Genomic DNA, 27,719 nt, shown 5'->3' with positions numbered 1-27,719 from the left:
AGGACTTCTAACTATGCTGAGTGTGGCACGGCCGCTGCTTTTCCTCGCCACTGAGGTGAAGTGTTTGATAAGCGAACTGTATAGTGAATTACTCTTCAGGGCCCCGCTTGGCACCCCCTTTACCCCTACTCTTTAGGGTTCTAGTTGGCACCCCCTTTACCCCTACTCTTTAGGGTTCTAATTGGCACCCCCTTTACCTCTACTCTTCAGGGTTCTACTTGGCACCCCCTTTACTCTTGCATACAATGTGAGCTGACCTTCTATCCTCTGACTTCACTAGAGTGGTCCCCCTTCCTGGGCGGACCCCTTGGCAAGCCCCCTGGTACTCACGGACACTGTTTTTCCCAGGTGACTCTGCCTGCAGCTCCACCGTCAGCTTTCCAGGATCCTTTAGGCTCAGCGCCACACCTGGCTCACTAGGCCGACTGCCTGTGACCACCTTCCTCAAACAGCAGGAGGAGAGACAGCCGTCATCCTCCTCCTGGGACTCTGCTTCCCGCCAAAGACACTTTGTCTCATGTGCCCTCAGCTTTTATGGTCAATTCCAGGATGCACTGCGGTGGTGCCCTCCCACTGGGACTGCCACAAAAGCCCATTTGCCACTGGCCAGGTTTCCTCCACTGTCCAACAGGCTTCCCTATTGGATACAGTGGGGACACTCCCTCAGACCAGGTGACTCACACCTGGACACACAACAGGCATGACTAACAGATCAGGCTCCCCTGATAAGCAGATGGAGCATAATAACGCTTTTTCCTAACACCTAGGAAAGGAGGGTGCTACACACATATATATATATATATATATATATATATATATATATATCCACTTTTTTTTTTTTTTTTTTTAACATACACGCAAACAGATCAGCGGAAAGTTTATGACCCCCCCCCCCCACCTAATGTTGAGTAGGTCCCCATTTTGCCACCAAAACAGCCCTGACCCGTCTAGGCATGGACTCCACCAGATCTCTGTAGGTATGCTGTGGTATCTGGCACCATAACAGATCCTTTAAGTCCTTTAAGTTGGGAGGTGGGGCCTCCATGGATTGGACTTGTTTTTCCAGCACATCCCACAGATGCTCGATTGGATTGAGTTCTGGAGAATTTAGAGGCCAAATTAACACCTCAAACTCCGTCGTTGTGTTCCTCAAACCATTCTTGAACCATTTTTGCAGTGTGGCAGGGTGCATTATCCTGCTGAAAGAGGCCACTGCCATCAGGGAATATTGTTTTAATTAAAGGATGTACTTGGTCAGTAATAATGTTTAGGTAGGTGATACGTGTCTAGTAACATCCCCATGAATGGCGGGACCCAAGGTTTCCCAGCAGAACATTGCCCGTTGGGTTGTCTTCTTCCCATACTGCATCCCAGTGCTATCTCCTCCCCAGGTAAGTGACGCACACACACCCGGCCATCCAGATGATGTAAAGGAAAATGTGATTCTTCAGACCAGGCCACCTTCTTCCATTGCACAATCTTGCACAATCTCGTTATTTGCGGATGATACTAAACTAAGCATGCCAATATCTTCTATGCAGGATGTGGAAACCTTACAAGCGGACCTGAACAAAATAACGGGGTGGGCAACTACATGGCACATGAGGTTTAATGTTGAGAAATGTAAAGTAATGCACTTGAGCGTCAGAAACACGGAAGCAAGCTACTCACTAGGGGGGAAACCTCTGGGTGAATCTAAGATGGAAAAGGACCTGGGGGTCCTAGTGGACAACAGGCTTGGCAGTGGCATGCAATTCCAAGCCGCTGCAAGCAAAGCCAACAGAATACTGGGATGTATAAAAAAGGGGATTCACTCCAGAAATAAAGAGATTATTCTCCCACTCTACAAGACTCTGGTCCGGCCGCATCTGGAGTATGCTGTCCAGTTCTGGGCACCGGTCCTCAGGAAGGATGTGCTGGGACTGGAGAAAGTCCAGAGAAGGGCAACAAAAATAATTAGGGGAATGGAGGGCATCAGCTATGAGGAAAGACTACAAGCACTGAACTTATTCTCTCTGGAGAAGAGACAATTGAGGGGGGATAGGATATCAATGTACAAATACTGTACTGGCGACCCGACTCTTCACTGTAAGAGCGGTAAGGATGTGGAATTCTCTTCCACAAGCAGTCGTATCAGCAGGGAGCAGGGGTATACAATGTACAGTTAACAGCAAACAGACACACACATCATAGGTTGAACTGGATAAACTGATGTCTTTTTTCAACCTCACAAACTATGTAACTATTGCCCTGTGGTCCAATTCTGATGTTCACATGCCCATTGTCAGGGCTTTTGGCTGTGGACACGGGTCAGCATGGGCACCCTGACAGGTCTGCGGCTTGGCAGCCCCATACACAAACTGCAATGACCATTTTTTCTGCTTTCACCACATCAGCTTCAGGGACAAGTTGTGTGTGTGTGTATGTGTATATATATATATATATATATATATATATATATATATATATATAAAAAAATATATATCCCTCTCCTGCATTGGTAACTATAATAGATTCTGTCTCTTTCAGTGTACCCAGACCATTGTACCATCAGCCTGGTGGCATTGTGTGATCCGGAGAGGCATGCTGGGAAACTGGCCTTCTGGGATGACGTCTATGGATTTAACATGTCGTGCATGAAGAAAGCCGTCTTACCAGAGACTGTAGTAGAGGTTGTGAACCCGGACACCGTCATTTCCAAACCATTTATTATAAAGGTAACAATTGATAATTTTACTTTATTCATGGAGTGTGTTGTCTCCCTAGTCTTTAGATACAAGCTGAACTCTAGGCAGATATAAAAGTGGCAAAATAAAAAGGTAATACATCAGTAAATATTTTAAATACAAGAAAGTAAGCGCCTGAATGTGACCTGGGTCGGCCTCTTACAGTCCTTGTACAACAGAACTCCGAATAGGAAAGGAAGAAATAGTACAATGAGCCAATCAGTGCATGTGCTGACAAACATTCTGATAGGAGAAGAGAGCATAGAGATGAGCTCTTCACTGTGCTGCGTCTCCTTTCACTGTCCAGTCACAGGTTGGGGGCTGGTCCGGGATGATCTCAGCTCAGGTGACATCGGTCGAATGCTGCTGGCCATTGGACTGAGGACATCTAGAGGCAGAAAAAAATACTACGGGGAAAATCTCTGGATTGATGCTGAATATTGTAGCAAAAGTCAGTTTTATTATTTCTTGTCCAGTGCTGGAATGTGCGTGGAAGAAGTCACATAAGGTGCCAATCAATTTATGTGCTGACAAGAAGCATGCTGATAAGAGGGGAGAGCAGAGTGACAGGGAGATGAGCTCATCATTGTGCTGCTTCTCCATTCACTGTCCAGTCACAGGCTGGGGGCTTGCCCGGGATGACCTTGGCTCGGAGAAAGTGGGTTGAATGCTGCTGGCCATTGGACTGAGGACCTCTAGAGGCAGAAAAAAATCCTACAGGGAAAATCTCTGGATTGATGCTGAATATTGTAGCAAAAGTCAGTTTTATTATTTCTTGTCCAGTGCTGGAATGTGCGTGGAAGAAGTCGCATAAGGTGCCAATCAATTTATGTGCTGATGAGAAGCATGCTGATAAGAGGGGAGAGCAGAGTGACAGGGAGATGAGCTCATCATTGTGCTGCTTCTCCATTCACTGTCCAGTCACAGGCTGGGGGCTTGCCCGGGATGACCTCGGCCAAAAGATTGAGGACATCTAGAGGCAAAAAAAAAAAGTATCACAAGGAAACCTCTTGATTAAAGCTGAATGATGCAGCAAAAGCAGGTTTCAGTTTTGTATGTTTAACCACTTCCCGACCGGCGCACGACGATCTACGTCGGCGCTCAGCCCCGGCCAGGCAAACTGACGTAGGCCTACGTCAGCACTTTTTGCCGGCCCTGTGCGCGCTCCCGCGCCCCGCCGCCGCCGCCGATGACTCGATTGGGTTCAGAACCGATCAGTCATCAGGTCCAGGCCAATCATTTTTGGTCTGGACCTGTTGATCGGTCCTACCCAATCAAATGTCACTCTAAGCCTGTGAAATGTAAACACAGGCTTAGAGGAGATGTGCCCTCCCCTCCCAACGGTCTTTTTGGATCCAGCGTGAGAGGAGAGCACATCTTACTGTGAGTATTGCACCAAGCACACCCACACACAGCTAGATAGGCACATTTCACCCCCGATCGCCCCCCCAATTAACCCCTACAGCACCTGACACAACACACACTATATACAGCATATAGCAGTTACCTATATACCTGTATACGTGTGATTTGTGAACAGGTGTAGCACTTGCGACCCCCCCTTTTCCACTCAAATTACCCCCCACAGCTCCCTAATAAAGATTTAACCCACTGATCGCCGCTGACCCCCCCTGATCACCGCCGTTAACCCCTACACCCTCTGTCACATCAGCACTAATACAAACGCAATATACGGTGTTATTGTATTTTTGTATTAGTGTCATTGTGATCAGAATTAGCGCAGGCGACTAAGTTTCTGTCCCAAGAAGGTTTAGGGTCCCCGCCACCCGCACAATAAAGATTTAAGCCCCTGACCCCCCCCTGATCACCCCTACACCCCCTGCCATAACACACACCGTATACAGTATATAGCATTTTCCTATATACCCGTATAAGTGTGATTTGTGGTCAGGTCTAGCGCTTGCGACCCCCCCTTTTCCACTTGAATTACCCGCCACCCCCCCTAATAAAGATTTAAGCCCCTGATCCCACCTGATCCCCCCCTGATCACCGCTAGTTAACCCCTACACCCTCTGTCACATCAGCACTAATACAAACGTAATATACTGTGTTTTTGTATTTTTGTATTAGTGTGATTGTGATCAGAATTAGCGCAGGCGACTAAGTTTGTGTCCCAAGGAGGTTTAGGGTCCCCCCCACCCGCCCAATAAAGATTTAATCCCCTGATCCCCCCCTGATCACCCCTACACCCCCTGCCACAACACACTGTATACAGTATATAGCATTTTCTATATACCCGTATAAGTGTGACTTGTGACCAGGTTTAGCGCTTGCCACCGTTCCTTTTATCCTTAGGATACCCGCCAGTCCCTTCCAATAAAGATTTAAACCCCTGATCCCCCCCTGATCACATCCCGTTAACCCCTACACCCTCTGTCACATTAGCACTAATACACACATAATATACTGTTTTTACTGTATTTTGTATTAGTGTCATTGTGACTTGAGGTTGCTCTAGCTAGCTAGTTTCTTTCCCAAAGGAGGTTTAGGGTCCCCGCCACCCCCCCAGATCCCCGGCGCATAGTTTAGAAATAACCCCTTGATTACCACACACACACGCACGCACGCACATACACTTCCATTTCTAGTATAGTGTTTGAACAGATCAATATCTGATCTGATCAGAACTATACTAGCGCCCCCATAGTTTAAGGTTCCCAAAACGCGGTGTTTGCACGATCAGCACTGATTCCTGCCAGCACCTGCGTTTAACCCTTTCACCCAGGCAAGTGTAGTAATCAATAGATTACTGTCACTTGCAAAAAAACACAAGACACAAAACCGCTGTGTTAGCAGAGTCAGGCCTGATCCCTGCTAGCATTAGCAGTTTTTTTGGTAGCGCTTGAAATAGTCTTCGACAACCAGGTGCTTTTATTACCTGTGAGTCGCATCACTGTACGGGTAAATTTAGTTACCAAAATGTCTAAACGTTCGTACAGTGATGAAGCTATTTACAGTATAATGACCATGTCAGGTGAGAGCGATGGGGAAGCCTCACCGGCAGAATCAGGGTCAGTATACGAACCAGATGACAGCAGCGGCTCCCTGACAGATAGCTCCGACGACAGATGGGTCCCTGTTAGACCCAGGCGTACCCGACCCCATTCTGAAGTTGTTGAGATGCAGGAATCGCAGGGTGCTCGTATGGAGCAGAGTGTGGGTACTAGTGCCGCTCATTTTTCTGGCGACCTGGCAAGCGCCAGCGGCCTAGTACACCCTGGACCTAGTACAACCAGCACTGCAGTATCACCTGGTGACGTGGCGAGTCCCCTAAGTGCAGTTGAAGCTGGTGCGGTGGCTAGCACGAGTAGTGGCCCGCAGCCACCGCGTATTCGAAGACAGGCCCGTAGAGCCCATAGTGCCCTCCCTGATGCGCTGGCATTTCCTAATTGGCAACCCACTGATTCTACAGCGCCAGTACTTCCCCCATTCACCGCCCAACCTGGAATCCACGTGGAGACAGCTGGTTTTACGCCCCTGAACTTTTTTGAGCTGTTCTTCACGGAAGATCTTTTCAGATCTATTGTGGATCAATCAAATTTATATGCTCAACAATTTATCGCTGCCAACCCAAATTCGCACCTTGCCAGACGATTCGGCTGGAATCCTATAACGGTTTCCGAATTTAAGATCTTTCTGGGCCTTTCCCTCAACATGGGCATAACTAAACAGAGTGAATTGCGGCTATATTGGTCCACTAGCCCACTTCACCATATGCGCATGTACTCTGCCTCCATGTCCAGGGCGAGATATGAGCAAATTCTGCGATTTATGCATTTCAGCGACAATGAAATCTGTCGTTCTCGGGGAGACCCTGCATACGATCGGCTCCACAAAATTCGGCCCCTCCTAGACCACTTCAATCAGCGGTTTGCAGCCTTGTTTACCCCTGAACAAGTTGTCTGCGTTGACGAGTCCCTGATTAAATTTACTGGCCGCCTTGCTATGAAACAGTACCTCCCCAGCAAGCGTGCCAAGTACGGGGTCAAGCTGTACAAGCTCTGTGACAGGGCCACAGGCTATACAGTTAGTTTCCGGGTCTATGAGGGAAAAGATAGCTGTGTGGAGCCCCCCAACTGCCCAGACTACATAGGGAGCAGCGGTAAGATTGTTTGGGACTTGGTGTCACCCTTATCCGGAAAGGGGTACCATTTGTACGTGGACAACTTTTACACAAGCGTGCCACTATTTAGTCACCTGCTCGAATTACAAATTGGCGCATGTGGCACCGTGCGACCTAATCGCCGGGGCTTCCCCCAACGGCTTGTAGATTCCCGTCTTAGTCGGGGGCGAGAGCCTGCTTGAAAACGGACAAATTGCTTGCGGTGAAGTGGAAGGATACACGGGATGTTTATGTTCTGTCCTCCCTTCACCCAGACACGACAGTCCAAATCCCTACGGCAACTGGCGTTATGGAGAAACCCCTCTGTGTCCACGAATATAACCTTAATATGGGAGGGGTGGACCTTAACGACCAGCTTTTGGCGCCGTATTTAGTTGCCCGTAAAGCCAGACGCTGGTACAAAAAAGTGTCTGTTTATTTATTTCAATTGGCGATGCTGAACGCCTTTGTCCTATACAGGGCGTCAGGACGAACTGGATCTTTCCGGGAATTCCAGGAAGAGATCATCCTTGCCTACCTGTACCCAGGAGGCATGCCTGCCCAACTTCCCCTTCCAGATGCAGTGAGCCGGCTGCATGAGAGGCATTTTTCACATGTCCTCCCGAGTACCCCTACCCAAAGATGGCCCCAAAGAAGATGTCGTGTCTGTAGCAGGCGCGGATTTAGGCGTGACACCCGTTATTATTGTCCCAAATGTCCTGACCAACCTGGTCTCTGCATCGGGGAATGTTTCGAGCGCTACCATACACTAGTGGAGTATTAGCGTAGGGTACAGCACGACACAGTGTAGGGCACACAAACACAGGGTCTCGAAGGATGTTGGATGTCCATCGACATTTTTAGAGACCCAAGCTGGAAGAGAAGATCGCAGAAGATTGCAGTCCCTCCCAAATCAAGAAACAGTTAGAAAGAAAAATAAAAGGATCCCAAAACTGTTGTGTCAGTCATTTTATATGTCCTTCTACTCTTCCTACTGTACTTTTTTTTTATTGTCCTTTGTTTGTTTTTTCATTCTTTTGTGACCTGTTTCTCTTGCAGGTACTCGTCGGCTACCACGCATTGATTTTATATATTCTGACACAAACAGTGTTTGCGCTCAGCATATATGGATACCTTTGCTGATAGCAGCTGTGGTGATTTTCTGATTTCAGCACTGCAGTTAAAATCCTATTTTGGTATACGTGGATAGTGCCGTGTATACCCATCATTAAATTCAGTGGGTGGTTGTTTGGGCGGTTAATGATGAGTAATACTACGCATTATTCCTGTGCTGATTTCTGATAGGTTCTCTTTTTTTTTCGTTCAGCCCACAGGCTGCATGAAAAAAAAAAAAAACTATATGCCAAACAAGGACCAGCAATGTACTGGTGCATTGCTGGACGTTGAGTGGTTATACCAGGATGATGCCTGCAGATTTAGGCATCATCTTGGTATCGTTTTTTACAGCCAGCGGTCGGCTTACATGTAAAATCAATCCTAGCAGGTAATTGGCCGCTAGACTGCTTTTACATGCAGTGGGAGGGGCCTCCCCCCCCCCCACCGCCGCCTTCCGCAGCCTTCCGTGGTTTTTCTCGGGCTCTCCTGTCCCACCGGTTAACCCGAGAGTGCAGCCGGTGGTTCAGTTATCTAACCATAGAGCAAATTGGAGATGAGAATGGCTCCAATCATCTCTATGGCCTAAGATGCCAGAGGCTACGAGCATTTTATGACTTCTGTTTCGCCAGAAATAAACAGGGCCATTGGGAAATTGGGAAAGTATTTTATCACACCAATTTTGGTGTGGTCAGATGCGTTAAGGTCAGAGGAGAGATCTAGAGTCTAAAATACCCCAATTTTTTTAAAAAAGAGTACCTGTCACCACAGATTGCTATCATAGGGGATATTTAAATTCACTATGATAACAATAAAAATGATTTAAAAAAAAAAAAAATTAAAGGAAAGGTGTCAAAATAACATAAAAAAGCAAAAGAAAAAAGATAAAAAAAAAAAAAAAATTGAGCCCCCCCCCCCTTTCCCCCGGTGCTTGCGCGCAATGGCGCACGCAAGCGGTGGTCTAGTGTCATATGTAAACCGCAATTGCAGCATGCATGTGAGGTATCGCCGCGATCGCCAGATCGAGTGCAGTAATTCTTGCAGTAGACCTCCTCTGTAAGTCTAAAGTGGTAACCTGTAGAGACTTTTAAAGGTTTTTAAAAATGTACGTATGTTTTTGCCGCTGCGCAGGCATGCCCAATTTTTAAAGCATGTCATGTTAGGTGTCTATGAACTCGGCATAAGATCATCTTTTAAATTTTATCAAAAAAATTGGAATTATATAGTGTATTTGTGCAATAAATTAAAAAAAAATGTATTTTTTTTGCAAAAATTGCGTTTGGAAAATCTGTGCGCAAATACCGTGTGACAAAAAAATTTGCAACATCCACCATTTTATTCTATAGGGCCTCTGCTTTAAAAAAATATATAATGTTTGGGGGTTCAAAGTAATTTTCTAGTAAAAAAAAAAATTTTTTTCATGTAAACAAAAAGGCACAGAAAAGCCTTGGTTTTCAAGTGGTTAGAAGAGTGGGTGATGTGTGGCTAAGATTGAGCATAAAATGCTGGGACTGTTTAAACACCCCCCTAATGACCCCTTTTTGAAAAGTAGACACCCAAAGCTTTTTTCTGAGAGGCATGGTGAGTCCATGGAGTATTTTATATTTTGCCACAAGTTTCGAGAAAATTATTATTATTTTTTTATTTTTTGTTTTTTTACAGAAAGTTGTCACGAAATGATATATTGCTCCTGCATGCCATGGGAATATGTGAAATGACACCCCAAAATACATTCTTTTGCTTCTCCTGAGTACAGGGATACCCCATGTGTGAGACTTTTTGGGAGCCTAGCTGTGTACGCAACCCCGACAACCAGTCCACATCTTCAGGTTTTCTAATGGCGTAAATTGCTGATTTTACCCCTGACTACCTGTCACAGTTTCAGAGGCCCTGAAATTTCAAGATAGCACAAAACCCCCCCAAATGACCCCATTTTGCAAAGTAGACACTCCAAGCTACTGGCTGAGAAGCATGGTGAGTCCATGGAATAGTTTATATTTTGCCACAAGTTTCAGGGAAAATTTTTTTTTTATTTTTTTTAATTTTTTTTACACAAAGTTGTCAGTAAATGATATAATGCTCACACAGGCCATGGGTATATGTGAAATGACACCCCAAAATACATTCTGCTGCTTCTCCTGAGTACAGGGATACCCCATGTGTGAGACTTTTTGCCAGTCTAGCCGCGTACAGGACCCGGAAAACCAATGCGCACCTTTTGGCTTTCTAAGGGCGTAAATTGTTGATCTCACTGCTTACTACCTATCACACTTTTGAAGTCCATAAAAAGCCAAGATGGCACAAAACCCCCCCAAATGACCCCATTTTGCAAAGTAGACACTCCAATCTATTTGCTGAGAGGCATGGTGAGTATTTTGCAGCTCTCATTTTTTTTGGAAAATGAAGAAAAAACAGGAAAATGCATTTTTTTCCCTCTTTTTTCAATTTCCAAAACTGTGTGACAAAAAGTGAGATCTGCAAAACACTCAACATGCCTCTCTGCAAATAGCTCAGGGTGTCTACTTTCCGAAAAGGGGTCATTTGGGGGGGTTTTGTGCTGTCTTGGCATTTCATGGCCTCCAAAACTGTGATAGGTAGTCAGGAGTGAAATCAACAATTTACGCCCTTGGAAAGCCTGAAGGCGATGATTGGTTTTCGGGGTCCTGTACTCGGCTAGACTGCAAAAAAGTCTCACACATGGGGTATCCCTGTACTCAGGAGAAGCAGCAGAATGTATTTTGGGGTGTCAGTTCACATATACCCATGGCATGTGTGAGCAATATATCATTTACTGACAACTTTGTGTAAAAAAAAAAAAAAAATATATATATATATATATATATTTCCCGGAACTTGTGGCAAAATATTAAATATTCCATGGACTCACCATGCCTCTCAGCAAATAGCTTGGGGTGTCTACTTTCCAAAATGGGGTCATTTGGGGGGGTTTTGTGCTATCTTGGAATTTTAGGGCCTCCGAAACTGTGATAGGTAGTCAGGAGTGAAATCAACAATTTACGCCCTTGGAAAGCCTGAAAGCGGGGACTGGTTTTCGGGGACCTGTACTCGGCTAGACTGCAAAAAAGTCTCACACATGGGGTATCCCTATACTCAGGAGTAGCAGCAGAATGTATTTTGGGGTGTCATTTCACATATACCTATGGCATGTGTGAGCAATATTTCATTTACTGACAACTTTGTGAAAAAAAAAAAAATATATATATATATATATATATTTCCCGGAACTTGTGGCAAAATATAAAATATTCCATGGACTCACCATGCCTCTCAGCAAATAGCTTGGGGTGTCTACTTTCCAAAATGGTGTCATTTGGGGGGGGGTTTGTGCTATCTTGGAATTTTAGGGCCTCCGAAACTGTGACAGGTAGTGCAGAGGTGACATGCACAATTTACGCCATTAGAAAACCTGAGAGTGTTGATTGGTTTTCGCGGTCCTGTACACAGCTAGGCTCCCAAAAAGTCTCACACATGGGGCATCCCCATACTCAGGAGAAGCAGCAGAATGTATTTTGGGGTGTCATTCCACTTATACCCATGTCATGTGTGAGAATTTTATCTTTTAGTGACGTTGTGTAAAAAAAAAAATAGTAATTTTCCCAAAACTTGTGGTAAAATATAAAATATTCCATGGACTCACCATGCCTCTCAGCAAACAGCTTGGGGTGTCTACTTTCCAAAATGGGGTCATTTGGGGGGGGTTTGTGGTATCTTGACATTTCAGGGCCTCCTAAACCGTTAGAGGTAGTGAGAAAATGCAATGAAAAATGTACGCCCTTTGAAATTCTGATGGTGGTGATTTGATTTTGGGGACCCGTACACAGCTAGGCTCCCAAAAAGTCCCACATATGTGGTATCCCTGTACTCAGGAGAAGCAGCAGAATATATTTTGGGGTGTAATTACACATATACCCATGGCATGTGTGAGCAATATATCAAAAAAAAAAAATTTTTAGTCATTTTTCAAACACCTGTGACAAAAAAATGAAATATTCAATGAGCTCAACATGCCTCTCAGAACATTCCTTAGGATGTCTACTTTCCAAAAAGTGGTAGTTTGGGGGGGTTTTGTACTGCCCTGCCATTTTAGCACTTCATGAAATGAGATAGGCAGTCAGAAATTAAAGCTGCGTAAATTTCAGTATTTACACCATAGTTTGTAGACGCTCTAACTTTTGCGCAAACCAATAAAAATACGCTCATTGAATTTTTTTTTGTCAAAGACATGTAGTTAAATATATTTTGGCCAAAAAAAATACATAAATTGAGTATATTGGATATTTTTTAAAAGACAAAGTTGAAAATGTCATTTTTTTGCAAAATTTTCGCTCTTTTTTTTATTAATATCGCAAAAAATAAAAAGTGCAGAGGTGATCAAATACCACCAAAAGAAAGCTCTGTTTGTGGGAAAAAAAGGACGTAAATTTCGTTTGGGTACCACATTGCATGACCGCGCAATTGTCAGTTAAAGTCACGCAGTGCCGAGTCGTAAAATACCCCCTGGTCAGGAAGGGGGTAAAATCTTCCGGGGCTTAAGTGGTTAATGGGCCATTCACCTTTGCCCTGTTACTTTTTGTTCAGGTTGATGCTTTGGGTTGTAGTGGTTGGCAAAGCTAACCTGCCAGAGAAAAATTAATTAAAAGTGAACCTGGATTTCCTGTACAGCAGAGCTCAGAATGGGAGATTAAGAAACATGTTGTTGTTAGCACATGTACAATAAGCCAATCCGTACATGTGCTAACAGTAAGCATGCTGATAGGAGGAGTGAGCAGAGAGATGAGCTCATCACTGTGTTGCTTCTCCTTTCACCATCCAGTCACAGGATGAGGGCTGGTCCGGGATGACCTTGGCTCAGAGAAAGTAAATTGAATGCTGCTGGCCTTTAAACTGAGGACATCTAGAGGTAGAAAAAGTATTGCAAGGAAACCTCTTGATTAAAGCTGAATGTTGCAGTAAAGACAGGTTTCAGTTTTGTATGTTTAATGCGTTATTCATCTTTACCTTTTTTGGGAGTTCTGCTTTGAGCTGTAGTGGTTGGCAAAAATGAATACATCTAAGTACTTTGTACAATGCTACAGAATATGCTGGTGTTATAAACGTACCAAATCAATAATTATGCTGAAGTTATCTAAAGCACTTAATTTTAAAACCTAAACCAGTTTCATTCATGGTTCAGGTCACAGTATCACGAACCGTTAAATTATCAGATTTCTTTAAGCCAAAAATTACTTATTGATGAACATGTTCGTCCTGTGTTCAATAAACGCTGAGCAATTAACATTTAAGAGTGATTTTTTTTTATCGAAATATGTCATTTATGAGGGAAGGGGTTTTGACATATTGTAATTATTTTTTTTAGGTTCATTTGTTACCACAAATTAGTATTTCCTGGCTCAGTCCTCCAATAAGGAAGCTGCACATGACCATTCCTGCAGAAAAATATCAGCATTTTTTTTGAGGTTGTAAACCCGTTTAAAATTTTTTTTTTTTTTTTACATCCTGCAAGAGAAACACATAATGAGCTAGTATGCATCGCATATTAGCTCATTATGCAATACTTACCTTAGAACGAGCCCCCGCCGTGCCGCTCACTCACCTGTATGACGAGCGACATGTTCTGTCGCCCGTCTTCCGGGATCGCGGCATCCGGCCATCTGATTGGCCGGAGCCGCGGTGACGTCACTCCCGCGCACGCGCGCGGGAGCCGACGGTCACGGCACGGGGCTCTGAAGGAACGGCACGATCAGCCGTTCCTTCAGAGCGCATGCGCCAGTGACGTCACTGGCTGCATTAAAGGTAAATATCTCCTAAACGGTACATGTTTAGGAGATATTTACAGTACCTATAGGTAAGCCTTAATATAGGCTTACCTATAGGTACAACTTCCCGAGGAGGGTTTACTTCCTCTTTAACCAGTTCAGCTCTTACACCTGTACACCCCCTATGGACAACTCCAACCCCTTTGGGCTACCCTCCTTCAAACCCCCCCTCCTAACACAAATCCCTCACTCCTAAATTTCTCCTCCTAGCAAAAAAATTCCCCAATCATCCCTACTAGCACAAATCCCCCCCAAAAAAATAAAATAATTTCCATTCCTAGCATAAATTCCCTCCCCCCTTCTACCATATCACTTTTTCTAGCACAAGTCCCCCTTCCTAGCATGAAAAAAATAACCCATCCCAGCACAAATTTTCTACCCATCAAATTTCCCATCAAATCCCCCCTCTCAGCACAAATTCTCTTCTCCCATCCACCCCAACCCCCCCCCCTAAATCACCATTCCTAGCACACCCCTAATTCCCCCTCCCAGAACAATACTTATTCTCTGCCACCCTCCAAATTTCCCCTCCCAACACAAATCCTTCCCCAATCTCCTTGTGGTGCCCTCCCACCTCACAAGATATCATGGCCCAGTGGTCCTCAACTCCGGTCCTCAGGGCCCACTAACAGGCCAGATTTTAGGTATTCCCTTGGGGAGATGCAGACTAGAATACTGCAATCACTGAGCAGCAAATGATATCACCTGTGATGTATTTCAGTTTTCAGTTTTCTTGCAAACCTGGCCTGTTAGTGGGCCCTGAGGACCAGGGTTGAGGACCACTGCAATACCCCATCCCCCTCCAAGCTCAACTTCTCTTTCTTCCCAACCCCCCCCCCCCCCCCCAAAAAAAAAATAAAAAAATAACCCATCCTAGCAAATTTCCCTTCAAATCCCCCCTCTCAGCACAAATTATTTTCTCCCAACCCCTCCCCCCCCCCCAAATCACCATTCCTAGCACATCCCTAATTCCCCCTCCTAGAACAATACTTATCCTCTGCCACCCTCCAAATTTTCCCTCCCAACACAAATCCTCCCCCCACCTCACATGATACCACAGTGCCCAGGGCAGCAGCCCCTTCTGTCCACCCCTTTCCGGGCCCTGGAACTGAGCCTTCCAGTGAGAACACCCAGCAATGTGTAAGAATGGTTTCTCATTCTGTGTTATGAAATGGATTTATTATAATGTGTGGATGTGACCCTCATTCACTCCTTGGTTCTTTTTTAAAGAGCAACTCCACTCTTGTTGAAAAATAAAACCCCTCCCCTCTGGGTGATCTCTGTACATTGCAGGGATTCTAACAAATTTTGTTGCAGATTCCTACATTTTTGTTGTTCCAAAGAAATAGCTGTTTGTTTCTCTGTGCCCATGTGCGAAGTGAATGTGACTGGAAGTAACTTTATAATTATCAATCAGCTGCTGCACCTGCAGGGCCCCGAGGAAAGCGGCAGGGTCTGCATCCCTTTAGGCTGGATTTCCCTTTGGGAGTATCTCAGCAAAAATGACATTTGTGTTGCAGGGGATGCCAAATATCTGGAGTATCTCAGCAAAAATGACATTTGTGTTGCAGGGGATGCCAAACATCGGGAGTATCTCAGCAAAAAGGACATTTATGTTGCATGGGATGCCAAACATCTGACTTGTATTTTAGTGCAGACTTCTGGGAAAATCAGTCAGCCAATCACACAGGAAATGACATATCTGGGCTGCATTCTGTATACCATCTGTGTATAGAGCGCCTCCAGGTGGCCATATTGCATTTGAAAGAAAATTACAGTGGCTGCAGGTGGAAGAGGAAAAGATAATTTTTAATAACATTGAATTACAATTTGATTTGTGTAGCAATTGTATACGCTGTATTGTTTTTTCTTTTTATTTTATTCTCTTCGAAAATTGGAATTAAGCTGTACACTTTTTTGGGGTTTCATTTTTGTTCTTTCACCCTCTTTCAGGATATCAATTGCCAGACGACAACTGTGAAAGATCTGGATTTTTCCTCAGATTTCTCGCTGCCGATAACGAAGGACGGAGTTTGTACAGTAAGAACTATTTATTTTATTTTTTTTTCTTGCCTCCTGTCTTAAATTTTTCCCAAATGCAGTAACCCTTCCTAGCCAATCAGGATTCAGCTTGTAGCAGTCTGAGTACAGTAAACTGAAATCTGACATGCATTAGTGTAAGGGTGCTCTCTTAACATTTTTTATTCGGCTCCCGACCGCCTGCCGCAGTTTTCCTGGCTCTCCTGCGCGAACCGACGTAGCTCTACGCCCGTCTCGCGCTGGGGGGGGGGGGGGGGAACGCGCTCCCGCCCCCACTAGGCAGCGGGGATGCCGTTACACGGCCGCCTGACACCCGCAATCGCTTCCCGCTGAGAGAGAACGACGGTCGGCTGTTGTAAACACATCTGACCGTTCTTCTCTCTGGAATGATCACAGAGCGCCTGTGATCCTTCTATATAGGAACACAGGTCTCTATGATAATTTCACAAGCCAAGCCCCCCACAGTTAGAATCACTCCTCTAGGCTCACACTTAACCCTTTGATTACCCACTAGGTTAACCCCTTCCCTGCCAGTGTCATTATTACAGTAAGGGCTCTTTCACACGGACGTTCCGATCAGATCTGCCTGTCAGTTTTTTAGGCGGATCTGATCGGATGCCCTACAAGCCCTATGGAGCAGCGGATGTCAGCGGTGACATGTCCGCTGACACCCGCTGCCATCCGCATCCGCGGAGCTGATGTGTCACAGCAGCGGGGCTCTGACACCTCCCTCTCCGCACACAGTGCGGAGACGGAGCTGTCATCCGCCGGCTCAGTAGGGATCGGCGGATCGATCCCCGCTGAGCAGAGCACGGTCCACAACGGAATGCGGACCGTGTGAAAGAGCCCTAACAGTGCATCTTTTTAGCACTGATTACTGCAGTAATGTCACTGGTCCCCCCAAAAAGTGTAAAAAATGTCAGGGGTCCGATCTGTCTGCCGCAATTTCGCAGTCCCACTAAAAATCGCAGATCGCCGCCATTACTAGTTAAAAATAAATAAAAATGACATAAATCTTTCCCCTAGTTTGTAGATGCGATAACTTTTGCGCAAACCAATCAAAATACTCTTATTTCGATTTTCTTTTTTTTTACCAAAAATTTGTAGCACAAAACAAATTGGCCTAAAATGATGAAAAAATTTGATTTTTAATTTTTTTTTTAATTGGGAATTTTATATAGCAGAATGTGAAAAATATTGTTTTTTTTTTCAGAACTGTCGCTCTTTTTTTGTTTATAGTGCAAAAAATAAAAATGATCAAATACCACCAAAAGAAAGCTCTATTTGTGATAAAAAAAAAAAAAAAGGAAATCACTTTTATTTGGGTACAGCGTCGCACGACAGCGCAATTTTCTGTTAAAGTAACGCAGTGCCGAATTGCAAAAAAAAAAATGGGCCGGTCATTAAGGGGGCAAATCCTTTCCGGTCCAGAACTGGTTAACTTGTTCTTTTCTCTGGCTTATTACAATAATCGTATGTAGCAACAATGCTAAGAAATATAACCTGGCACCAGGGCCGGGACGAGGGGTGGGCAGGAGGGGAGGCTGCCCTGGGCGCATTGGTTTATTGCAGGGATGAGGGCATCCTGACTGTAACCATAAGTGAATGGGGGGGGGTGCAGTTTGGCATTTTTGCCCTGGATGACCTTGTCCCGGCACTGCCTGGCACTGTGCCCAGAGGCTTCAGTAGAAAAAGAGAAACTTGCTTATATAGTGGAATATTTTATGACAACTAATATTGCTTTATTAAGCACTTCTTTCAGTATGCTCCTGAATAATAAGTTTATGTTCTGATAATGGTATTTTCATGATTGGATGGTGAATATGTTTGGGGTATATATATATATACACACAAATAAACAGGTCTGTCCCCTATTGGTGGTAAACTATAGGTAGATAATCTCTATTGGTTTAAAGCGGAGTTCCGGCCTCGGGGGTCAAATTTAGATAAAAATACCCCCGGGACAGTCAGGGCTAGTACATTCCACAATGGATAGCCTCTGAACTGTCCCGGGTCGCACTTACCTTTTAGAAGAAATACTTACCTTGAAAATGTCTTCTCCAGCGCTGCCATCTCAGGTGTGGGCAGCTGAAGCCAGCGTGTCCTCTTCTGCGTCCTCTTCGGTGACGTTGAATTCCCAGAATGCCCTGCACCGGCCCCGCTCGTCACTTCCGGTGCAGTCGCGGCATCCCTGCACAGAAGCTGTTTAGCAGGGAATGCCACGCCCGCACCGGAAGTGACGAGCGGGGCCGGTGCAGTTGCATTGATTCCTGGGAGCGATGACTTTCAGCTCCCAGAAGTCATCGCAAGCCGGAAGTGATGGCGTGGGCCGCGGCCACAGAGGGAGGAAGTGTAAGGAAGGGGAGTATATTTTCTTCTATAACAAGGTAAGTGAACATAAAAAAAAATCGGGAGCATCCATTTCTTTTTCAGGTGACGCTCAGCAAGCGGATGGCCCAAAATCGATTTTTTTTCGATTTTGAGGCCGGAACTCCGCTTTAATGGAAATATTGCCCAGTCATATCCTGCTTTGTATATTTGTACTTAACCACTTTACCACCGGAGGATTTTGCTGTCTTACTTCCAGGCCACTTTTTGCGATTCAGCACTGTGCGACTTTAACTGACAATTGCGCGGTAATGCAACGCCATACCCAAACTAAATTTACGTCCTTTTTTTCCTACAAACAGAGCTTTCTTTTGGTGGTATTTGATAACCTGTGCGATTTTTACTTTTTGCGCTATAAACAAAAAAAGAGAGTAGATTTTGAAAAAATAACAATATTTTTCAAATTTTTTTATATGAAATTCCCCCCCAAAAAATGTAAAAATCTAAATTTTTTAAAATTTTAGGCCAATTTGTTTTCTGCTACCTATGTTTGGTAAAAAAAATCACAATAATAGCTTACTAACGTGTGTGGGGGGGGGGAGGTGACTGAGTGACACAGGGACAGATCGCAGGTTCAGCTATGCTGAACCCTGCAATCTGTCACTGTTTGTCACTTAGGAGATCCGCCCGCTCTGTTTACACAAGTGGGCGGATCTCCAAACTCGATCCCCGACGATCGGGGAAGAGTGGCGGTGACCACTGCCGCTCCTCCCCTGGCCCGACTCCCGCTGTGACTGAAAACAGCGGGGGCGAGACTCCGGCGGCGCGCATGCGCCGCCCACAAGGGGAGGAGTCCAGCGACGTAGGTCTACGTCGCTGGACGGAATCGAGCCACTTTGCCGCAGTACAGTCCCAGTGACTGGTCGGCAAGTGATTAATGGAAATATTGCCCAGTCATATCCTGCTTTGTATATTTGTGCTTAAGATGCTAAAAAGAGGAAATCAAATTAGTAGTGCTTTCATCATACATATGTGTCTGAGTGCGTCACTCCCGAAGCTTCGTGTCTGGTAGTGTGTAACGGAGGGTGCTGGCACAGGTCAGTATATTATACAGGGGGGGATAAAAATCCATGATTTAAAAAAAAAAAAATCTGATTTTCTCCTTTGTTCATTGACGGGCACAGCTCCTGATCTTCTTAACCATTGGGTTATACTGCCCCCTACAGGAGTAGGACACCAGGCAAATAAAAAGTCTGGCTACGCCTATGGGCAGTCCCAGGGTGGTATACGCCCTCTCTCTGCTATAGGTACTCAAGTTTTTTTCTACCTAGTCAGGAGTAAGGTATAAAACCAAAATAGTGCAGCGCTAACAAATATGGCATATCCATATAGTATATATAATAAATGGAGTTGAATACACAAAGAAATGATAAAGATTGGTGTAATCAAATCAGTGAAAATATGATTATAACGAATAACCACAAATTAAAAAGTCCATAAGTGATCCAATAACAAAGTACAAGTCCCAGAAAGTTGATGTCAGAGCGGGAGGCTTGAATCCCAAGGTAAGGTAGGAATACATTCGTGATAATACAATCAAAGTGGCAGCTTACCAGAAGCTGAGGCCTCCAACTTAATGGAACGGCCACACACGCTTGTCATGGTCTTACCTTCTTGCTGTTCTCCTTCGTTTGACATGTGCTGGCGGCCATCTTGGTTTCTGGGTTTCTTGTAGCCTCCCACCCTGCAGCTCCTCCTTCCCACTGGGAGGAGCTGGATGCCTAGCTCATATATATAGGAGGTCTGTGGCTTCAGTTCCCTGCTTGGTCCTCCTGTGTTCACATGCTACTAAGACTGCTGCTACTTCTGGTTCCTGTTCCTGGCTTCGTCTGACTACCCTGTTGATTCCTGATCCTGGCTTCGTCTGACTACCCTGCTGGTTCCTGACCCCTGGCTTTGCAAGACTCTGCATCGGTTTCGCCATCCGTTTGGACTTTTGCTTTATAGCTTGTTTTTCAATAAAGCCTTCTTATTTTCACTTATCTGTTGTTGTACGTCTGGTTCATGGTTCCGTGACATTAGGACCAAGCCATGAATTCTGACGGTACAGGGCCATCCTCCCTACCCACGCTGGTTGCCAGACTTGATCAGCAGGATCACCTGTTGGGTCAGTTCGCCGTGGCGTTGCAAACCCTGCTTGAACGCACGGTTCATTTCGCTCCCGTTGCCGATGGGTCGGTTGTCGCTCCTGGGTCCGCTCCTACTGCCGCTCCGGTTGTTGCGCCAGAGTCTACCCCGACACCTGTTGTTGCGCCCGCGGTGTTTCGGGGTATGTGCGGTTCTGCCCCCCTTCCACAGCGCTTTGGGGGAGAGCCAACTCAGTGCCGAGGTTTCCTTAACCAGGTGGGCATTTATTTCGAGTTGCTGCCACATGCCTTTCCTACTGAGAGATCAAAGGTGGGCTTCTTAATCTCGCTGCTCTCGGACAAGGCCTTGGCCTGGGCCAGCCCTTTATGGGAGAACAACAATCCGGTGGTTGCCGAGTTTTCCGGTTTTGTTGCTTCTCTTCGGAAGGTATTCGATGTGCCGGCTCGTGCTGCCTCTGCTGCGAAGCTCCTTATGTCCATCAGACAGGGTTCACGATCCGTAGCTGAATACGCCATTGAGTTTCGTACCCTGGCAGCAGAGGTGGGCTGGATTAATGAGGCTCTGGTCGCTGCTTTCTCTCATGGTCTCTCGGATGCCTTGAAGGATGAGGTTGCAGCTAAGGACCTACCAGTGGAGCTCGAGTCTCTTATTTCTTTCCTGATTTTGATTGACACCAGACTCAGGGAGAGACCTTCCTTTAAGGAGAGTCTGCGGAGGCCTCCTAACAGATTGGCGCCTACCTTTGTTGTCCCACCCGTGCCTCCCTCTCCTCCCACGCCTCCTGGGGATGACTTGTCTGGGGGTGAACCCATGCAGCTGGGGTTTGCTCGCCTGTCCGAGGGGGAGAGGGTACTCCGGAGACGCGAGGGCCGATGCATGTACTGTGGTCTCGGTGGGCATTTTCGGTTGGCATGTCCGAACCGTCCAGGGAAACGCTCGCACCTGAGATCCTGTCGGGGGCAGATCTTGGGTGGAGTCTCCTCGTCCCCGGTTTCCCGTGTTGACAAACCACTGATCACTGTTGTCCTTTCCTGGGTCGGGGGCTCGGTGACGACCCAGGCGTTGGTGGACTCTGGTGCTGGTGGTTTGTTCATTGATAGTGTGTTCGCTGCCACCAATTCCATTCCTCTGCAGGCTCGAGGTTCTCCTCTGGCTCTTGAGGCGATAGACGGCAGACCCCTTCTGCCGCCACACGTGACTCATGAGACCCTTCCAGTGGGGTTAGCCATTGGTGCCGTCCACAGAGAGTCGGTCTGCTTCCAGGTTATTTCGTCTCCACACTACTCGGTGGTCTTGGGGTACCCCTGGCTCCAGGAGCATAATCCGATTTTCGATTGGAGATCGGCCGAGATCCTCTCGTGGTCACCGCAGTGTGGGACTAGTTGCATCCATGGGCCTGTCAAGTTGCTGTGTACTTCCTCGGACTCTCTGTTGCCCCCTGAATACGAGGAGTACCGGGATGTATTCGATAAGGTGCGCGCGATTGCCCTACCTCCGCACCGCCCATACGATTGTGCCATCGAGTTACAATCTGGTGCCGTTCCTCCTCGTGGCAAAGTCTATCCACTGTCGGTAGCGGAGAATGAGGCCATGGAGGAGTACGTGAGGGAGGCGCTTTCACGTGGACACATTCGCAAATCCTCGTCCCCGGCAGGGGCTGGATTTTTCTTTGTGAAAAAGAAGGGCGGTGAGTTGAGGCCTTGCATCGATTACAGGGGTCTCAATCGCATCACGATCAAGAACGCTTACCCGATACCCTTGATTTCCGAGCTGTTCGATCGCCTTAAAGGGGCCACGGTCTTTACCAAACTCGACCTGAGGGCGGCATATAACCTCGTAAGGATCAAGGCGGGCGATGAGTGGAAGACCGCGTTTAACACCAGGACCGGTCATTATGAATCCTTGGTTATGCCCTTTGGGCTGTGCAATGCGCCCGCAGTCTTTCAGGAATTCATCAACGATGTTTTCCGTGACCTGTTGCAGCAGTGTGTGGTGGTCTACCTGGATGACATCTTGGTATATTCTGAGTCCATGGAGACCCACATTCTGGATGTCAAACGAGTGTTGCAACGGTTACGAGAGAACAAGCTGTTCGGTAAGCTTGAGAAATGCGAATTTCACCGATCCCAGGTAACCTTCTTAGGTTACATCATTTCCGCTGAGGGGTTCTCCATGGATCCTGAGAAGGTTTCGGCTGTCTTACAGTGGCCCCAGCCCAGTGGTCTTCGCTCCCTGCAGCGCTTTTTGGGCTTCGCCAATTATTATCGGAAGTTCATCAGGGACTTTTCCATGCTGGCCAAGCCTCTCACGGATCTGACCAGGAAGGGCAGTAATTCCCAGGTCTGGCCGCCCGAGGCCATCCGAGCTTTTGAGGCTCTAAAGTCCGCCTTTGTGTCGGCTCCGATTCTGTCGCATCCCAACCCTGGGTTGCCCTTTGTCCTCGAGGTGGACGCGTCTGAGACGGGAGTAGGCGCCCTTCTGTCTCAGCGTAGAACACCAGAGGGTCCTCTGCTTCCTTGTGGGTTTTACTCCCGGAAACTGTCTTCCGCGGAGTGCAACTACCAGATTGGTGACAGGGAGTTATTGGCCATCGTGCAGGCTCTTAAAGAATGGAGGCACTTGCTCGAGGGTTCGGTGGTTCCGGTCCTCATCCTGACGGACCACAAGAATCTGACCTACCTCTCTGAGGCCAAGAGATTGACACCACGTCAGGCCAGATGGGCTCTGTTCTTGTCACGTTTTAATTACGTGGTCTCCTACCTACCCGGTTCCAAGAACATCAGGGCTGATGCCTTATCACGGCAGTACTCCGACCTGTCCAGGGAGGAGTCGATTCCGACTTCGGTCATACCTCCGAATCAGATCCTGGCTGCCATTCGCACCAGCCTGACCTCTCCCCTGGGTGAGCAGATTTTGGCGGCTCAATCTGGTGCTCCCTCTGGGAGACCCAACGGCAGATGTTTTGTGCCTGAGGAGTTGCGCACTCGGTTGTTGCGAACCTACCATAACTCCAAGACCGCGGGGCATCCTGGAAAGAATCAGCTGTCCTGGGCTGTTTCACGTCTGTTCTGGTGGCCTTCCCTACGTTCCGACATCGCCGCATATGTAGCGGCATGCTCCGTTTGTGCCCAGAGTAAGTCCCCTCGGCACCTTCCGTTGGGCCTTCTGCAACCCTTAGCCACCGGGGAGCGCCCATGGTCACACCTGGGGATGGATTTCATTGTGGACCTCCCTGCATCCCGAGGCCATACGGTCATTCTCATGATTGTGGATCGGTTTTCCAAAATGTGTCACTGTGTTCCTCTCAAGAAGTTACCCTCTGCACAGGAGTTGGCCACGATTTTTGCCAGGGAGGTCTTCCGGTTGCACGGTTTGCCCAAGGAGATTGTGTCGGATCGGGGGAGTCAGTTTGTGTCCAGGTTCTGGCGCGCCTTTTGCTCCCAGTTGGGGATTCATCTCTCCTTCTCCTCGGCCTACCACCCTCAGTCCAATGGGGCCGCAGAACGATCCAATCAGGCCTTGGAGCAATTCCTTCGTTGCTATGTCTCCGATCACCAAGACAATTGGGTTGACCTCCTGCCTTGGGCTGAGTTTGCCAGGAACACGGCGGTGAACTCTTCCTCTGGGACGTCTCCCTTCATGGCCAACTATGGGTTCCAACCTGCCGTGTTACCGGAGGTATTCTCTCCCCAGGATATTCCGGCTGTGGAGGATCACCTTTCCGTCCTACGTGCTTCTTAGGTACAGATCCAGAAGTCCCTTGAGGTCTCTGCGCAGCGCCAGAGACTCCAGGCTGATCGCAGACGAGCGCCTGCTCCTTCCTACCAGGCCGGAGACCGTGTATGGTTGTCCACCCGCAACCTCAACCTTCGAGTGCCCACTCCCAAGCTGGCGCCTCGCTTTGTTGGTCCCTTCCGAGTGCTTCGTAGGGTAAACCCGGTAGCCTATGCCCTTGCGCTTCCTCCTGGCATGCGGATCTCCAACGTGTTTCATGTCTCCCTGTTGAAGCCTCTGGTGTGTAATCGTTTCACTTCCTCGGTTCCTCGGCCTCGTCCGGTCCGAGTGGGCAATCGTGAGGAGTATGAGGTGAGCAATATCCTGGACTCACGCCTGGTCCGCGGTCGGGTGCAGTTTTTGGTTCATTGGCGTGGTTATGGTCCAGAGGAGCGTTCCTGGGTTCCCTCCGCAGATGTCCATGCTCCTGCCTTGCTCCGAGCCTTTCACGCACGCTTCCCTCAGAAACCGTTCTTTACTTCGCGGAGGAGGGGCCCTTGAGGGGGAGGTACTGTCATGGTCTTACCTTCTTGCTGTTCTCCTTCGTTTGACATGTGCTGGCGGCCATCTTGGTTTCTGGGTTTCTTGTAGCCTCCCACCCTGCAGCTCCTCCTTCCCACTGGGAGGAGCTGGATGCCTAGCTCATATATATAGGAGGTCTGTGGCTTCAGTTCCCTGCTTGGTCCTCCTGTGTTCACATGCTACTAAGACTGCTGCTACTTCTGGTTCCTGTTCCTGGCTTCGTCTGACTACCCTGTTGGTTCCTGATCCTGGCTTCGTCTGACTACCCTGTTGGTTCCTGATCCTGGCTTCGTCTGACTACCCTGCTGGTTCCTGACCCCTGGCTTTGCAAGACTCTGCATCGGTTTCGCCATCCGTTTGGACTTTTGCTTTATAGCTTGTTTTTCAATAAAGCTGTCTTATTTTCACTTATCTGTTGTTGTACGTCTGGTTCATGGTTCCGTGACAACGCTTAGATGTAGGACCCAGTGTAACGCATCTTACAGGAATCCGGAAATCAAGTATGCTCTGCTGCACCATGTAAGGCTTATGGACTCCAAAGATGATATCACATGTGTATGGAGGGAAATGAGAGGCACATAGCGTAATCCCATTAAAAACACATAAGACGTTTATTTACAGATTGCACTTACAGTGAGCCGACTTGGAGCAGGCACATCAAAAAGACAAAGGCAGACCGCGGCGTCCCGCGTGTATAGGTCAAAAAGCCGGCGTCTAGGGGGCGTGACAGCTGTGCATCCGGTACCGCCCGACTGGTTTCGTCATACGTGACATCGTCCTGGGTCAGGTGTAAGGACCTAGTTCCTTGCTGGGATCTCTGGTCCTGGCAAATTTTTTCTTTTTAGATCAATTGCCGGACTGGGTGACGGGCTGATTAATCTAGGTTGAACCGCGACATAGCTTCACCGGACCGGGGCTGGCCTGCGAGCTAAATGCCTCGCAACACTTTGCCAGTGTCTAGTCATGATGGTACATAATGAAAACCTGTGGTCATTTGTAACTAAAGGCAGGCTTGATCCACCTGCTGGCTTGTATACAATTTTTGGGCATTTTGCCAAGGCACCCCTGAAGAAACCTCAAGGCACCCCAGGGTGCCTGGGCACACTGGATGACAAAGGCTGATGTATACCAAGGTACTGCTAGTTGCAGTTTGTACAGACTATAACAACCTCCACCCTCCTAAGAAGGCTTTCCACAAGATTTTGGAGTGTCTGTGGGAATTGGTGCCCATTTGTCAGGTCAGGTACTGATGTTGGATGAGTAGACCTGGCTCCCCATCTAGTCAAGTCAGGACTCGGTGCAGGACACTCAGGCTCCTCCACACCAAACTGGACAACCCATGTTTTTACATAGATGTTGGACGAGTAGACCTGGCTCCCCATCTAGTCAAGTCAGGACTCTGTTCAGGACACTCAAGCTCCTCCACACCAAACTGGTCAACCCATGTTTTTATGGAGATGTTTGAAGAGAAAACCTGGCTCACAATCTAATTCTTCCCAAAGGTGTTCAGTAGGATTGAGGCCATGGCTCTGTGCAGGACACTCAATCTCCTCCACCCCAGAGCGGTTAACCCATTTTTTTTATGGGATGAGAAGACCTAGCTCATTCCAATTCATCTCAAAGATGTTCAGTAAGGTTGAAGTCAGGAATCAGAAGCCCAGCTTGAGGTCCTCCACATTAATTGGTCACACCATATCTTTACAGAGATATTGGATGAGAAGACCTGGCTTGTTCCAGTTTATCCCAAAGGTGCCCTACACAAGAAGAGAGGGTAGAGCTACACGATTAACAGTTAAAAAAAACTGCAATTCCACCTCCCTCACAATCTTAATCAGGCATTTCCGCGATTCATATAACAAGTGCAGAGCCGTTCTCTGCCCACAGCTGTCAAAAAAAAAAAGCAGCCGGCAAAGTTTATCACAACATTGCTCAGCGCTGTAGTGATAAAACAAACATTGTATCATTTGGTTCTTTTAGAGATCAAATGATGAACTTTGTCTGCAAATGAGGGCAGTTTAACCACTTAAAGACTAAGCCTTTTTCTGGCATTTGTTGCTTTCAGCTTAAAATCAGTATTTTTTGCTAGAAAATTACTTAGAACCCCCAAACATTTTATTTATTTATATATGCGTGTGTGTGTGTGTGTATATATATATATAATATACAGTGCCTTGTGAAAGTATTCGGCCCCCTTGAACTTTGCGACCTTTTGCCACATTTCAGGCTTCAAACATAAAGATATAAAACTGTAATTTTTTGTGAAGAACCAACAAGAAGTGGGACACAATCATGAAGTGGAATGAAATTTATTGGATATTTCAAACTTTGTTAACAAATAAAAAACTGAAAATTTGGGCGTGCAAAATTATTCAGCCCCTTTACTTTCAGTGCAGCAAACTCTCTCCAGAAGTTCAGTGAGGATCTCTGAATGATCCAATGTTGACCTAAATGACTAATGATGATAAATAGAATCCACCTGTGTGTAATCAAGTCTCCGTATAAATGCACCTGCACTGTGATAGTCTCAGAGGTCCGTTTAAAGCGCAGAGAGCATCATGAAGAACAAGGAACACACCAGGCAGGTCCGAGATACTGTTGTGGAGAAGTTTAAAGCCGGATTTGGATACAAAAAGATTTCCCAAGCTTTAAACATCCCAAGGAGCACTGTGCAAGCGATAATATTGAAATGGAAGGAGTATCAGACCACTGCAAATCTACGAAGACCTGGCCGTCCCTCTAAACTTTCAGCTCATACAAGGAGGAGACTGATCAGAGATGCAGCCAAGAGGCCCATGATCACTCTGGATGAACTGCAGAGATCTACAGCTGAGGTGGGAGACTCTGTCCATAGGACAACAATCAGTCGTATACTGCACAAATCTGCCCTTTATGGAAGAGTTGCAAGAAGAAAGCCATTTCTTAAAGATATCCATAAAAAGTGTCATTTAAAGTTTGCCACAAGCCACCTGGGAGACACCAAACATGTGGAAGAAGGTGCTCTGCTCAGATGAAACCAAAATCAAACTTTTTGGCAACAATGCAAAACGTTATGTTTGGCGTAAAAGCAACACAGCTCATCACCCTGAACACACCATCCCCACTGTCAGA

General features: G+C 46.8%; 1 protein-coding gene across 1 annotated transcript in view; it reads left to right on the top strand.

Moving 5' to 3' along the window:
* Window positions 1–27,719, top strand: part of PRMT3 (protein arginine methyltransferase 3) — a 259,529-nt gene that overhangs the window by 167,565 nt on the left and 64,245 nt on the right. The window contains exons 13-14 of the mRNA XM_082270530.1: window positions 2,530–2,717; window positions 15,753–15,839. Of these exons, the coding sequence (XP_082126656.1) occupies window positions 2,530–2,717; window positions 15,753–15,839 (275 nt within the window). The remainder of the gene's footprint in view (window positions 1–2,529; window positions 2,718–15,752; window positions 15,840–27,719) is intronic.

The sequence above is a fragment of the Pelophylax lessonae genome, assembly GCF_965119305.1.
Source record: "Pelophylax lessonae genome assembly, chromosome: 10".
NCBI lineage: Eukaryota > Metazoa > Chordata > Amphibia > Anura > Ranidae > Pelophylax > Pelophylax lessonae.
Note: the sequence above shows the minus strand (reverse complement) of the source record. Positions and strands in the feature narration are given on the sequence as shown.